The 15,220-nt window shown below is 35.3% G+C and overlaps 2 protein-coding genes across 2 annotated transcripts; one reads left to right on the top strand and one right to left on the bottom strand.

The window, feature by feature from the left end:
* The first annotated feature begins 820 nt into the window (after positions 1 to 820).
* LOC120325657 (universal stress protein YxiE-like) lies at positions 821 to 4,423 on the top strand. The gene is made up of 4 exons (XM_039391747.2): positions 821 to 1,027; positions 1,148 to 1,240; positions 3,194 to 3,300; positions 3,811 to 4,423. The coding sequence occupies exons 1-4, from the start codon at positions 934 to 936 to the stop codon at positions 4,054 to 4,056; spliced, it is 540 nt and encodes a 179-aa protein (XP_039247681.2). The 5' UTR covers positions 821 to 933; the 3' UTR covers positions 4,057 to 4,423.
* An 852-nt stretch (positions 4,424 to 5,275) lies between these two features.
* Positions 5,276 to 10,663, bottom strand: LOC120325646 (alpha-(1,6)-fucosyltransferase-like). Its single transcript, XM_039391730.2, has 8 exons — positions 9,523 to 10,663; positions 8,936 to 9,172; positions 8,436 to 8,544; positions 7,622 to 7,859; positions 7,029 to 7,254; positions 6,554 to 6,730; positions 6,127 to 6,277; positions 5,276 to 5,762 (listed from the first exon to the last, which is right to left on the bottom strand). The coding sequence occupies exons 1-8, from the start codon at positions 9,606 to 9,608 to the stop codon at positions 5,424 to 5,426; spliced, it is 1,563 nt and encodes a 520-aa protein (XP_039247664.2). The 5' UTR covers positions 9,609 to 10,663; the 3' UTR covers positions 5,276 to 5,423.
* Positions 10,664 to 15,220: the final 4,557 nt, after the last annotated feature.

The following is a 15,220-nucleotide window of genomic DNA, read 5'->3' as shown; positions in this document are numbered from 1 at the left end:
TCACGGTATTTGGATGAACAGGCTTCTTCATAAAACCTACCCATTTTTAACTATCTAACCCAGTCTGAAATAGACAATTTGCACAATAACTATATATCTAAGCCAACGCTATATTTGATCTGACTAAACACAATTGTTTTCCTGTTGATTTGAAAAGATCCGTGCCATGCCAGAGAATCTTCAACGCCATGCGGTTTTATAACACTAGATTGGACTTGTAACCAACACTGATTTGCTATTAGCCAGAATTCACGCCCGAAAATAAAGAAGTCTATCCTCAGGGTCCAATTTAGTCTAGAATTAGTATAGACTGAATACTCAGAATTGAGTATTACTTTGCGTTCTTATTGCACTTCTCTTTCCGTTGTTCTACTGCACTAAATCATTGTACAAGCCAAGTTTTTTTATATTTAGAATAAGGACTAGTGTTTATAATTTCGGCTGCTTTATATCAGTTTCAGTTATGTTTCCAAACTTGAGGGGTAATTTAAATATCCTACTGGTCATTTTTTGTTTATCTGAGAGCGGTTTAGTTTAATTAAAAAAACTGTCTCAAAAAGCTGGGTTAGACAAGGCTAAAATTAGTTGCCAGTACTTTTTTAGGCCCAGTGACCGAATATTTTGAATCGAAATGATTAGTTAGCCATTCGTTAGCCAACCATTTCGTGAATGGCAACTCGTGAAACACAAAAAATAACAAAGTGCAAGAAGAATTTTTTTTTTGTGATTGAAGAAGGGAAACATTTTTTGTTTCTCATTTTGCCATATTTCCATAGCTTTTAGTTGTGTATATCCATCCGCCTGGTGTCGTATTAACATTACAACTTCTCAGTTCTGCTGACGATGGAAATATACGATTGAATTGCTCGCTTACTTCACTTTTATTTTTCTCGTCAGAGACGCCGGTGCCAAGTGCGATCGCTCAAACTCAACATGGCAGAAGCACAACAAGAAGAACAGCATGGGAAACCAATTCGTGTTATGATTGCAGTCGACAACAGCGAGAATGCTGAACACGCTTTTAATTGTAAGTTTTGAAGTCAAAAATATTTCAATACTGAATTCGGGGAAAGATAACTAGCCCATTCTTTACTTACCTATACACTGCAATCTGTTTAGTCCTGACTTTATGAATTTAATTTCGTAGACTATGCCGAACATGTTCACCGCCCGGGAAATGAAGTTATAGTATTTTACGTCTCTGATCAAGTAAAGATGCCAACGTATGCACTGTTTTCAGGTTCGTTTATTTTTTATTAATTATACGACTTTCAATAGGCCTACTCATGTTAAAATTAATTAATTTTCAATACAAAAAAATATTCTGCCAGACAGTCTGGTTACGTATAAACTCCCACGAGCCTTTCGTTCATTTTGACTAATGTGGTCTGTCGGATGTAACTATCGCGACGAATGCATTTCAGTAGGCCTACAAGATTTCGCCCTTAAAGTATATTTCCATTCGGCGACAGGGTTACATGATTGGTTTCAATATATTCGCCGCCTCTCAGTGTGCGATCTTTAAGAAAGTGTTTCCTCTTTTTCTCCCCTTGCACTTGATAGTTTAAGTAATGACCGGTTTTTACGAAGGTATAAGTACAATGTGTTTCTATATAACACATAAAATATCGCGCTTCGTTTAGGAATATCCGAGCATTCGGTTATTACACGATCGCCGGTTGAAACGATTTACACGCCCATTGACGTTGTGCTAATATTGACGTTTGATTAAGCATTACATTTTGCACAATTGGCCTTCAGTTGCAATACATGATTTCAAATTTCCGGCATCTATTTGTAGAAACGAATCAGTATCACAAGACGTTCTTGATGCGTCCATGACGCGCTAAATTTTACATGTCGATACAGTATCTCGTGTATAATCCACAAAATTCTACTCGTGATATTACTTCATGAATTTCAATACAATCCAAAGATTTATATCGTTGGGTTCGTTCACTATCAGCACAAGAAAGATCTTAATCGGAACTTGCTATACCGGTATATACATAACACAAGGAGTACCATTGATAAATTGATGAATTACTGATCAAATGCAAAGACTGTTCCGTGGTAGGCTTCTTTGAGAAGTCCGAACGTTATCACTGTATCATACGTACTCCTAAATATCCGGTAATAACTATACAATAAATAACAGAGCAAATTGTTTGCAAAACGGTCCACAACGTTCAGACATCAGCGTTAATATTGTCAATGGATTACTTATTACATGGTGCGCATTGTCTACCACCGGCTTTGTTGCAGTAAGCAGAAAAATGAACAAACCACAACGCTATTATCTCGCGAAGCCATTGCACCATGAATTGTGTTATTTACATGCTTCTGACGTGAAAGTTTGATACTAACACGGTCTGCGTGAAAAGCCTTCGATCAAAAATGCCACACAATCGATTGAATATTCGCAAGAGAAAAATTTAAAAATCCGATGTGTCCAAAGTGGTGGACAGGAATGTTAGCTATCTTTAACCACGAAGATTACAAAACTGAATAGGTATCTGGCATATTAACGCTACATACAATTTTATGCTATAAAACAAAATATAATTTGCTATAAATTCCTCGTACATCAACCTTGTCAAACCTGTTCCATTTTGGGTATTAGGTTGGTACTGATTTGTTAGAGAGTAGCCAGTATTATTGCCCTACGTTCATCGTGATATTCTGACACTATGTCTCCAATTATCTACATATTTATCTTACACATTAGATTATTAGAAATGCATTCCGAGGCCATACTTATTGTTTTAATGGGCATTTTACACATGTGCATAAAAAAAATAGAATTCCGATGATCCAACATATCATATCCCTCTCAATTAATTAGCCTATATGATTACTCAAACTCTATAAATGTATATGTTAGATTTTCAGGTACTCCCGTATAGTGTGTGTACCAGGTTAGGGTTAGGCCATAACTTTATTCCGATTTTCCTTATTTTAATTATATGCGAGTTCGGGGTGTCTGTGTTAGCCAAGTGAATATATCCGCTGTCCATAGGTTTCAGTCCCATTACACAACTTGATGTAAAATAGATGAACAAAATTAGTTCCCTCCGTATTGGTACACACACTTCTGAAGCGCCGATTTTCAAATCAAATTTTGCACTCCACCTTTGGCGCAATTAACGTGAATGTATTTCAAGTTAATTTGTTATAAACTATTCAATTGCAGAGGGTGTTGGATTCAGTGCGGACGAAATGAGAGATCGAGTGGCAGAACTAAAACAGAAAAATAAGAAACTCGAAGACAAGTTTAATGCAAAATGTAATATTTCCAAGGTAAATCGTAATAAATAATTTATTCACACTAGTTTTGTAGTCAACACAGAATTATTTTGTCAGTAGATTCTGCCAACAATATATATTTAAAATTGACATTGCACACGCTTAAACGTACTTTGCGCAGTACTATGTATATAGCTAATACGACTATCAAATTTTTTCCTGGTCGTAAATCTTTTGTCATAGTTTTATAACCATTTACCAGCAAAATGTATTGCATTCCAATATTTGAACATCGTGATGAAATATTTCAATTAATTTAGGGACAGGTTTGCGAAAGTCGTTAGGGATAAAAGAGTAAATCAATTTGTACAAAACTTTTAAATATTGGATTTAGAAAGAATTCTTTTTCTTACACAAAGTATCGACTAAGTTGAACACGTGATATTAATACAGTCGTCATTCAAAATCCGTCCGAAGAAAAAACAGGGCTACATATTTTGTTTTGTACCAAAGACGAGTCAAATATTGTATTTTCATCTCGTTTTGTTCATTTCCCTTTGTTAGATGAAGCATAAAGTGTTAATCGTATCGGAGGACACTCACGGTCCGGGCCATGCTATTGTCGAATCGGCTAAGAAGCATACTGTCGATTTGATCGTGATCGGTTCTCGTGGTCAAGGAACATTGAGGAGAACGATACTTGGATCTATCAGTACCTACGTTATCCATCACAGCCATATTCCATCTCTTGTATGTCCAGGAGAAAAACATCATCACCATCATCATGAAAAACATCACCACCACCATTAAATCAGTGTATATGACAACTTATGATGATTTTAAAACAAATACATTGGTTTTGAAACTAAGGTAATTAAAATAAGTCTCCTATGTATTTATATCCTTATAATGCAATGTAAATTCAGTCCGCATCACTAAGACACCAATTCCAATTATCTGGACTGACAATATGGCGAGAGGTCGTTGATCGCAATATAAAGCTAGTTGTGCTCATATCCATGCAAGCCGAGGCAAATTTGGATTGGAATTGTAAAACATTTATTATCGTTCACAACAACTGGTAAATTTGATCACGTGACTTCCAACACATTTTAATTTATGTCTGGATTTCACTTTCGGAAACCCCCTAGATTTGGAATAAATAATTTTCAGAGTTCGTGTTTGTATTTTATTGTTGGGACTTGGATCAGGCTTGATGAAGTATAGATTACCTTTACCACTTTTACTTGGCGTTCAGTGAAGCCTAATAAGCATACAATATTTTATGAGAAGATACGGTTTAAATACATTGCCTGCGTTGGAATTCCAATAAAATATCGACTCTCTTCCACTCAGCTATGCAAAAAGTATTACCAAATTGGTATACGTACCTCATATTTAACCGTAACACTGTTTCACAAAATGCTTTTTATGACAACATGCGATTGGTAATCTAGTGTTTCCTTTTATCTGCTGATAGTTCTGAAATGCGACGACAGATCTAGAACATCTGCTAAGCGTAGATATTTGATTCAATGAAGAGTCTGACATGTTTCAAGTATTCCATAAGACAGTAATTTACTTATCGCTACCGCTCGTTTGTATGAGACTCTTACCAGATTTAGCGATCATTATGTTAGGTTAGGCCCAGATGCCAGACGAAAAAAAAAGGCCAATTAAATGAAGAGGATCTACGATTGATCTAGTTGATATACAAACAGAATGTGAATAGTACAGTGACAGCCATGAGCCACAATTTAAAATTAGCTTGTGGAATTAAAAACTTCAATATATACTAGGTGCTAATATTCCTATAAATTCCTCCCTACAGAGGAAATTTTCATGAATTTATTGAAAATCGACTTGCTCTCGACTAGAAGAACTCAACACGAGCGTTTTTTTTATCCAAATGTGTTTAATATTGATACTTTGTAGCAGTCAATAGTTGAATAAGAAATTTATCAACGAAAATCCATGCTAACTAAAATACTCTTAGGTTGAGGAATATTCGGAAGACGTCACAATGAGCTTGCAATGACGCCACGTTTATTCTCTATTCTCTTAAATCATGTAAGTCGCAACAAAAGCAGTACTAATGTTAATTATGAACATGGATTCGAGTTTATTCCAGATGCATTCGTATTTATGCCTTGTCGGTAATGATCAGGTATGATTTCTTATATCCAAGGATACGTTATATCATATAGTTCTGATACATTATAAGAAAAAACTTGTTCACGACCTTTGAATACTGGGAATTTTCCCTGTTGCTTCGTCCTCTGGTTAGTGCCTCTCAGGAATCCATCGTTCGTAGGGATGTGAGCACTTAGTGTAACTGTTATTTGATCACCTTTGCGAAGTTCTATCTCGTCTGGTTCGGCTGGATTGTGATCCATGATAGCAATCCAAGGATTCCGAAAATTTCTTTTCAATCTGTACCAAGTATCTACAGTCTGGAATCTTGTTGTTGCATCTCCATGACGATTGTTCAATAATTCATAAGCAGTGCGACAGACCTTCAAAACGAGTTATTCGTTAACATTAAGAAATTATCATATTCGCTTGCATTGATATGTTATATAGTTAATTTATATCTGAACTCAGAAATAATCTTTATGGAGATTCTTTATCTTTGAACCGGGACTAAAAACGAGAATTTTCCAGGTCTTATGATTTTCTCGTTTTGTATTATGTGATTTTGAAGTTTGGATTATGTGATTTTGAAGATTGGGACAATTAGGTCTTGATTGCTGGGAATTTATACTTTTCGAAACAAGAGAAAGGTGTCAGTCAGTACATCAGTCAATGAAAAGCGCAGTAAAGGAATAGGGAATAAAACACGTAGAATATAATCTGGCTAAACAAATCCAAAACACTTACGCTAGATGACAAAGTACATACAAGGTAGTCGCATTTAGATAAGAAATAAATATCTGATAAAACACTTTCCAATCCTCCTTGCTCATAACGTGACCTTGGTTTAGTTTTAGTGGTTACCAGACGACTGCCGATAAACTTGAAATTCGGATATCTGAAAATATTTATTTATTTTAAAACGAATTTCAGAATTAGTGAAACGAAAACCCAAAAATGTAAACGTGGATGTCAGACATTAAGTTTTATTGAATAAAATACAAACAAAATTTTTTTTAACTTATCTTATCAATTGGAATGAACGTTTATCATTCATTTTATCCGCCATGCACCGATTCAGAATAGTTATAGAAAACTATGCTCCTGGGATATGAACTTAGCCGCTGTTTGAGTGGAAATAGGGCAGAAAACTCTACAAAATAGTGTAATTGACCTCGTTGTCAAGTCTGCCACAACTGCTGGAGTTTCAGTTGCCAGATATACCGTTCTGTTTACTGATTGACCACTGTTTTCAAGTTGTTCAAACCATCTTTTGACAAACACCATGTATTCTTCAACTTGATGTTTTTCGGCCTCCTTCCTTATTTTATCCCCCCATCTGACGTGAATTCTACAATTATAAGAGAATTGTTATATAGAGGAAGTACTGTGTACGATTTAGGTTGAAACTTTTAAATAAAACTCTTTGGATATTTGAACGGTATTGTCACTATTGTCCTATTTTGATTTTGAATGATTGAAATAGAATTATATTTGAAACTTTAGGTCAAATTTTTTGTCTCCTGTTTTTTGTTTTAATTTGATTTGACAAAATAAAAAATGACGACTTCACTATAATATTTCAAATTAGTGAAGTATTATTCTTCACATAGTATGGGAATTTAATATAGCCGCCAGGAACTACTTACCCAACCACAGAAGATTCAAAGTTTATCTCTTTTTCAACTGTTTGTAAATGTTTCTTCAGCCATGGTTTCAATCTGAAAACGTATGATGTAAATCGAGACAACCACCATCCATATGGGTGACCATGCAACTGTTTCAACTCCGATTCAAGTTCGGTTGGAATGGACCAATGAATCCAAGATTCTACTTTTGACTTTAAACCGACAACTCTTTCTGATTCGCTCGCCTCTTGACATCAATTAGAAATAACCACGATGAGATTAGTTAGAAATACAATTATAAAATTTCACAATTTCTTGTCGGGTATAGGATTAGTTAGCCAGTTATATGTTTGCAGACGCATGGAATTGATAGTGGATGCAGCTGTAGCCGCCCAGCGTTTATGTGAACTACCCTGCGGCGGCGAGGAGTCCAGCAATCCTCTGGCACATAATTATCCCTCACAAGATTCGAACCTGCAAAGCCAGGCAGGGTAATTAGAGGTGCGATGGCGAGCATATTCATAACGTTTAGCAAGATGTACCATGCTTGGTTGATACTGGGTTATCCGTACGACATTTGTCAATAACTGTAGCAAAAATTATTTCTCACAAACCTGATAATTTTGGAATCGAGGTCAGTTGTCTCTCATCTTTACATTTTCCCAACGGAAGAAATGCATATTCCCAACCTTCATCTGCATACTGCCATCCTTTTGACCTGAACACCATGGTTCGACCCGCAACAAATGCTTGCAGGAGACAGTTTATGAGTGAGTGCAACGTGCATCCAAATCCACAAAAATTGCCGATGTCGCATAGCAATAATCTGGCTTTTTTGCAGTCATGGGGAAACTAAAAAATAAATTGCATAAAAGCAAGCGAAGCGATCGGCAGATCTGAGAACTAGTTTGTTGTCGAGTCCATGGTATCTGCACTATTCTACCTCTAGTGACAACAACAGAGGGACATACAAAGTTCAGAGCCGTCACCCATTTGAATCAGAACTAGAATGTTTTTTGAAGTAGGGGAGAATCAGCAAAACGTTTGCAATGCAAAATATATGATTTATACGCCATCAAAGGTGATTTTTAATATATAATATAAATGTCCACATTCCCAATAATTCCGTGGTAGGTAAAAATTGATCAGACCATGAATCCTTAGTAATATTTGAACACTTTCAAATGCTATTATGAAATATTTTATCTGGAAAATGAAATTTAGCTGTTTATCATATTCATGTTTTAGATTTCCTAATATCGATAAATCAAGCAAGTCAAGCATTTGTCTAATTAAAATTCAGAATTTAAATATTTCTGGAAAGTAATTGTAATTTGAAACATTTTAAATTAACAATTCGTCCTTCATTTTGGCTTTGTGTTCATGGAATGTCGGCCACGATATTCACAACATTTGATATGACTGTACCTGAAGTTCTACTATCTTTTTTGTTATGTGGTCTGACATTGCTTTCAGTCGATGTTGCCTTTCTGGTAACGTTATTCCCATTAAACTTCTTATTCCACTTTGCATTGCACTTAATCGAATAAATACAAATTTAGGCAAATTTGTCTAAAATTTTGCAATAATGGACAAACTAAAACGACCCTGGATCAAATTATTTTAAATATTATTGAAACCTTAGGGCATTTTTAATATCTTATTATTAATAAGTTGTAGATAACTATGCTCGAGTCGAGCCTATCTGACAATTTGTCGAGTCGATTTGTGCAGATGAACCCAGTCATATCGAGTTTTCGAGAAAGATGACATGAGTTCCCCCAGCACAGTCTTTTCTTTTGATCAAGTAAACGAATAATCCCTCAAAAAACTATAACCTTGTTAGGGGCGAACTCGTAGAATGCAACATAAAAATATATTATTCTAATTATCATGTTTTATATGATTCGTAGCGAAAGTTTACTCACACGTAGCCATCGTCGACTGTACTTGTTTTGTTCCTTAAATCCATCTGATTTACAACGGATCGAAAATATAACCAATAGTTTTTAATGTCGACGGATATATCCAACAGTGGCTTATAATATTTAAAAGGAAAAGACGTGTTTTCAATTAATATTTCATTAGGCGTTGACTTCGTAACGGTTGCAAATTGGGGACGTAGAAACTTGATTTCCCTGTACCTGAAAATCTGAAGTCCCAATCTGAAAATGAATGGAGCTGTGATTTTTTTTTAACAAAGGTAATAGCCGTTGGAGTCTACAAATAACTAATCACCTTTCTGTCCCTCCATATTTAACGTGGTTTTATTGTCTACTCGAATGATATATATAACGAAAGTTGTAGGTGGGTTGACGGCAAGGTATAAAAGCATAGTAACTCATTGCCATGTTTCAGATGAATAAATATAAATTTAACATTATATTGTAATGGAAGTACTGTAATGAATACACTCAGCAAACATGCCCTAAATAGCATACAGAATAAAATACTCGCATATACGAGCAGCTGTATTTTTAACTAACTATACACAAAATTTAGTAAATATTATTACCCGTACGCCATGCAAACAATAACTGTAGTTGCAACAATTCCAGACAATGTAGTAAGATAATGAGTAGAACAAGTATCTCTCGCCATCAATGAACTCAGCCTAGTATTCCAATGCAACAGATGAACACGAGGACGTTCTCTCCCAACACAGCACAAAAGGGGCAACGAATTTGTCAGCTCTTAGTCCTACGCAAAAAGCATGTTATGCCCTGATGGTCAAGAATTCGAATGCAGGAGGTACAAAGTGCTATCTTCTTATGTGTTTTACATTGTCAACATGTTATCGATTAACATTTCCTGAACATGTAAGATTTTGAATTCAACCAGTTCAATCACTGTTGTATTGAATTTTACGTACATAATTAAATACGAAGATCTAAACGCAGTGGTTTTCAACCTTTTACTGACCGCGTACCACTTTACTGTTTTTTACTATGGCCGAGTACCACCGACAAAGCCCCTTTTCGGCGTGGGGAAAAGGACACACAGGGTTGCCAGACCCCAGCGATCAAAAAAAGCCAAATCAAGACATAAAAAAGCCAGAAAAAGCCAACAATTTTACTAAGTACAAAAGCCCCATGATTTGTCAGATTTTAAGCCCTTGGCAACGTACTGATGATGATGTAGAGCCATCAGTTCATTCAGTGAGGCACACAAATAGAAAGTAAAGTTCCTATAGAACTGTAGAAAGTAAAATAAATATCAAGCGGGCAGCATTATTTTACCATTCAATATATACAATACAGGGTGCCGCTTCAGTCTGTCAGTATGTAATATACCTACAATATGTTTCTACTTAAACTTGTGATACATCTTAAAAAATTCTCCCTATATCGTACTTTACTATTGAAAATTTTTTCACTTTTAAAATTTATAAACCATCAATTTTATTAAAAAATTATCTAACCCCCTGCCGCTCACAGGTGGACCACTGATATCAAATTCAGTAATTTTAGCGTAGTTAATCACATCGTTACTGCAATTGCAGAATTAAACTAAAGCTGAAAGCTCACATAAACCATATCAGGCATAATGAAAATTGAGTTATACAACCATTTTTTGGAAACAGAACGTAAACTGACAAATAACACGCAAAACTATAAAAACGAGGCAATGTTTACAACCCTGCTTGAACATCTGTCTGAGCAGCTGCAGAATATATACGCTTTGGGTATGGGTGAGATTTAATGTAACAAACAAGGAAATTGATGCTCCAGGAAATCATAATGTTAAGTAGCTAAATACAGGTAATAGGCTATTGTTCAGTTGTTACACACTAAATATTGTATTTCATATGATTTTAATAATAGACACTAGAATAGACTCGAAAAAAGCCAAAAAGCCAAACGGAAATTCTGACGCCAAACGCGTTTGAAAAAAGCAAATGGCAAATTTAGCGTTAAAAAAGCCAATATGGCAACCCTGAGGACACAAGAAACGTGCTGTGGGAGTATTTTATACTGTGACACTACATCTTTTGTGGCGTAACACGCAAAAAGGACAAAGACATGCCCATATCGCTTCATTTAATAATGGCAAAGCGGGCGAGGGCAATCTCTAAAGACAAGGTCTGGTAGCGCACCAGCGCTATGGACGTTTCCCCGACTATTGGCCCAGGAAAATTATCCTTATACTTTACTATTGTAAAATTTATACTTATTTTGAGAGTATTTTGATGTGTTGGCGCTCATAAGCAGGTTTACGTGTTTGAAACCATCATTTTTATTGAAATTAACCAACCATGTGTTGTTTGCGGGTATTGATATAGCTACGTTAAGCCTTGTCCATCGCAGCATTTGCGAGATTCGTTTTTAATTACTGCAACTAAAGTAAAGCTCCGCGGAAGACATGATGACAATTAAGTTAATAAATTCTCCAGAATTCTCCATTTTTTATTTGTTTGTATTGTCGGATTGTGGAGTTTTCAAAATAAACTATCTATCTATAATTCACAGTTATTTTCTTGAAACACTACTGAAAACTGACAGATATCATTCAAAACTACAAAAACGAATACAGTAAGGAAGATAAAGCTTTGCCGGCATATTTTAGCCAACTGAAAGGTTAATTGTTGCAATAATTCCAACCTGCTCGCGTACCACTCGAAATCCCCCACGCACCACTAGTGGTACGCGTACCACAAGTTGAGAACCACTGATCTAAAGAATATACCACTCAATGACATGTCTCGTTGGCTCAGATTGCAAGATTGTCTGCTTGCAGAGAGAGAGAGAGAGTTTATTTGTTTTGTCCACCAGAAAACATATACACAACGAAAACATATTTAATAAAAAGCGAAACAATTCTCGGTATAGAATGGGTGGCAACGATACGACAATGCGGTCATCGAAGACTGTTACCACCCAACATTAATATCAATAAACATGAATAAAAAATGCTTCAGATATGTTTCAACATATTTTAGGTGTGTCCAAAAACAACATTAAATTCCCATGGAAAGAAAGAACAATTACCAAAATATTTGCGTATACACAATAGGCAATAACATATAGGCGTTTAAAGTTAAATAGAATTTCGGACATGTTGCACACTTGATCAAGTTGATCAAATTTTATTGATCAAATTTTACATGAATATGTATTTTTGAGTAAATGGATGCATCAATTGCGTGGAATCGGGATACACAATAACTTTTTGTGTAAATGGTGAAAGCATTTAGGCAGCATATATCTAAAGACATTAGACAAAATCATTACAAAGTAACAAAATAAATTTGAACAGTTTATAAGGTACAGAGAAAAAAGAAAAAAAGTGCACATCCATAGGTGATGCTAATATACTCCATCAATTGGCTAGAATGAGACAGTTGTATTATTACTTGAGTGTTCTCGCTTTGAAAATACGTATCAAGTGAAATATTGTACATGGAGGCATTGAAAGCCAGAAATAAAATGAGACTTGTAGGGCTAGTAGTGGAATACTAATGGAACTTAATTTCAGGGAATAATTGAAAAAATAGAAAGAAGAACACCCAATGTTAAATTATAAACTACAGTTTCATTCTGCCAAAAAATGAAAATCCGGTATTTAAACGAATTCCCAGATGGGTTCAATATGCACACAGTTGTTAGTGGCCAGATCTTATTCCAGATAGAATTTGAAGGGAAAATGAAAGGATTGAGGCAACAGGGTGTTAACATGTCATTTTATGTACCTGAGTGCAAAAAAGGGGAACACTGCAACAGTAAAATATATAGTAATAAGGGAATTCAGATTGCAAAAATTGAGACACCGATTAATTTAAAATAAGTACATTATTTAGTAATTGCTCTAATATTTTGTAATAATATTTTGTATTCATTTGAAAATTTGACACTCAGAAATTAAATTATATCTTGCCCAGGATGCGATTTTTGTTCGCCGCGTTTGAACGAGTGTTGACTGGTGCGCGCTCGTTACATTTTATCTATCTGTGGTAGAAAAAGTTGGAATACAAAAACAAGGGCCCCTTGTTACGATTTGACAGTTATTTTTTTTTTGTGACACAACTTTCTGTTGGATGAGGATGGGTATGTATATCACATCGCAAGCCACGGATTTCTATGTCGCAAGAACATTCAGAACTGTTGCGTCTCTGCGTGTTGCACGATGGTCCGAGGCTTAATCGCAAGATGGCGGGACAGAGCTGTATACGATCTTCTTGATTTGCTCAACGCGATGACTGATGATGATGACATGTTCTGCCTTCATTTCTTCTTTCTAGTAAAATTGTAATATTTTTTTTATCGGATCAAAAGGAAAATACGAACTACCGTTAAGTTTGACATTGGATTTATAAGAAGAAAGAACGCAAATGACTTCCTGACTAGCTGTGTCTTCTTTCGTTGGTCAGGTGGCGATGTTTTGTGAGACAAGCTTGAGCTTGAGGCCCCTTATTTGTCTTAAATTTTGCCTAGTAGTGAATTCTTATCTGTGTACAAAACGGGTCAAGCGAATAAGAATAGATAAGGTATCGGGACGTATAATACAGACATAGGCTACGGTTACTTTTTTTATAATATGCTTAATAAAAGCAATTCAGCAAGTGCTGTACAGGTATCATTTGTTTTTTACAGACAGACAGATGTATTTCAACCTTGAAATGTATGTATGTTTATTCGTCTCGTAATACTGTAATAGTGATACAAAAATAAATGAACAAATATTATTATTTAAGACGGGATGCATGCACAAGACCGTGCTGGCCTAAAACACAAATGTGCGGCATGCACCCCTTTCAGTACAGCACACTATCCAAATTCCAAGACTTTGGCTCAATAAAACAAACACTCTATGTGTCTCACAAACGAGGGGTGTCTGGGACCACGTCAGATGCTACATATCGTGCCATGCTTGTCTCAATAATAATCTAAATTAATCGTGGCCGTCACATGACCAAAATTGGCGTTTTTGCTAAAAACTCTCGAATGCTACGGTAACATTTTTTTTCCTTCGGTAAATCGGATTATTTTTTCCCAAGGAATTCAATGATGACGTTACTAGGTTGCGTTTTTTTGTAGTATTTTGCGCAACTTCATTATACTGTATTATAACCGATATTGAGGGACAACAATGTCCAGACGTCTCCCAAAGGAGGGGTGTCTGATCATCTGTAAAATGGGTAACTCTGAAACGGGACAATGTCACCCGATTTGTATAGTGTGCCGTACTGCCTTTTGACAAATATAAAACAAAAAAACATTAGATTAAATATGCCTGTATGTATAATATGGTCCCTTATATAGACAGTTGTGCAAGGTGGTGCAATGGGTCGGTTGGTGTGGTGAAAGTGGTAAGGGTGGAGTATTCAAAACTGTTTATACAGGGGAGTTTATTAGACAAGACAATATATATAAATAAAGACAACACAACTCCAAATATACATAGCAATGAAATCAAAATTTATGCGCAAATCAGTTTGCGCAGATCTGTTTTACTTTTGCATTCTGATTTCCCAAGCTAAGTATCCATATTCTTTCATTCAGTTGTTACAGTAAGAGTTTTAAAAAGCTTTGAAACTTAGTGCTGTGAGAAAGAACTTCGTCAAAATTTTAATAAATATCCACATTTATCAAAGTTGCAGTATTCCAATCCAGCAATCAGATAGAGGTGAAGGAACTTATATTTACGGTAGATTGAATTTGCTTGTGGCCAGGGGAGGCGGACAACTCACCAGAGACAACTCGACTACAGAGAGGTCTGGTGAGTTGTTCGCATTTTCTACGGTTGCGTTTTGAGCCTATAGGAATGTAATTTCAATATTTTTAGGGCTCTAATATTGAGAAAAATATATCAACTTTCTCTGGCCAGTGACATTTCAAAATCTGCAGATAAATTACCTATTGGGTGTTTTTTGATTACTGAAGCTTGATGAATAATGAGAAAATTGCTTCACATAATTTTGATGATTAATAACAAGTTAAATAAATCTTTATAAAATGATAAATGCGCATTATGGCCATATGAATTATCTTAATCTATACTTAACCTAGAATCAATGAAGGATCCGTCAATCAAAATAATAATCACACTAATCAGATAACACTCAATACTCTCTAGGCATCTATCCATTAGACATTTAAAATTGAGTTCTTTTTATTTATCTTTTCATCTCATAGTAACCTCAGAATTAAAGATAGTAGTTTAAATGGAATAGGAACAAACATTCATTCTTCTTTTATATTGAAAACTATATTGAT

The sequence above is a fragment of the Styela clava genome, chromosome 4 (assembly GCF_964204865.1).
Source record: "Styela clava chromosome 4, kaStyClav1.hap1.2, whole genome shotgun sequence".
Taxonomy (NCBI): Eukaryota; Metazoa; Chordata; class Ascidiacea; order Stolidobranchia; family Styelidae; genus Styela; species Styela clava.
Note: the sequence above shows the minus strand (reverse complement) of the source record. Positions and strands in the feature narration are given on the sequence as shown.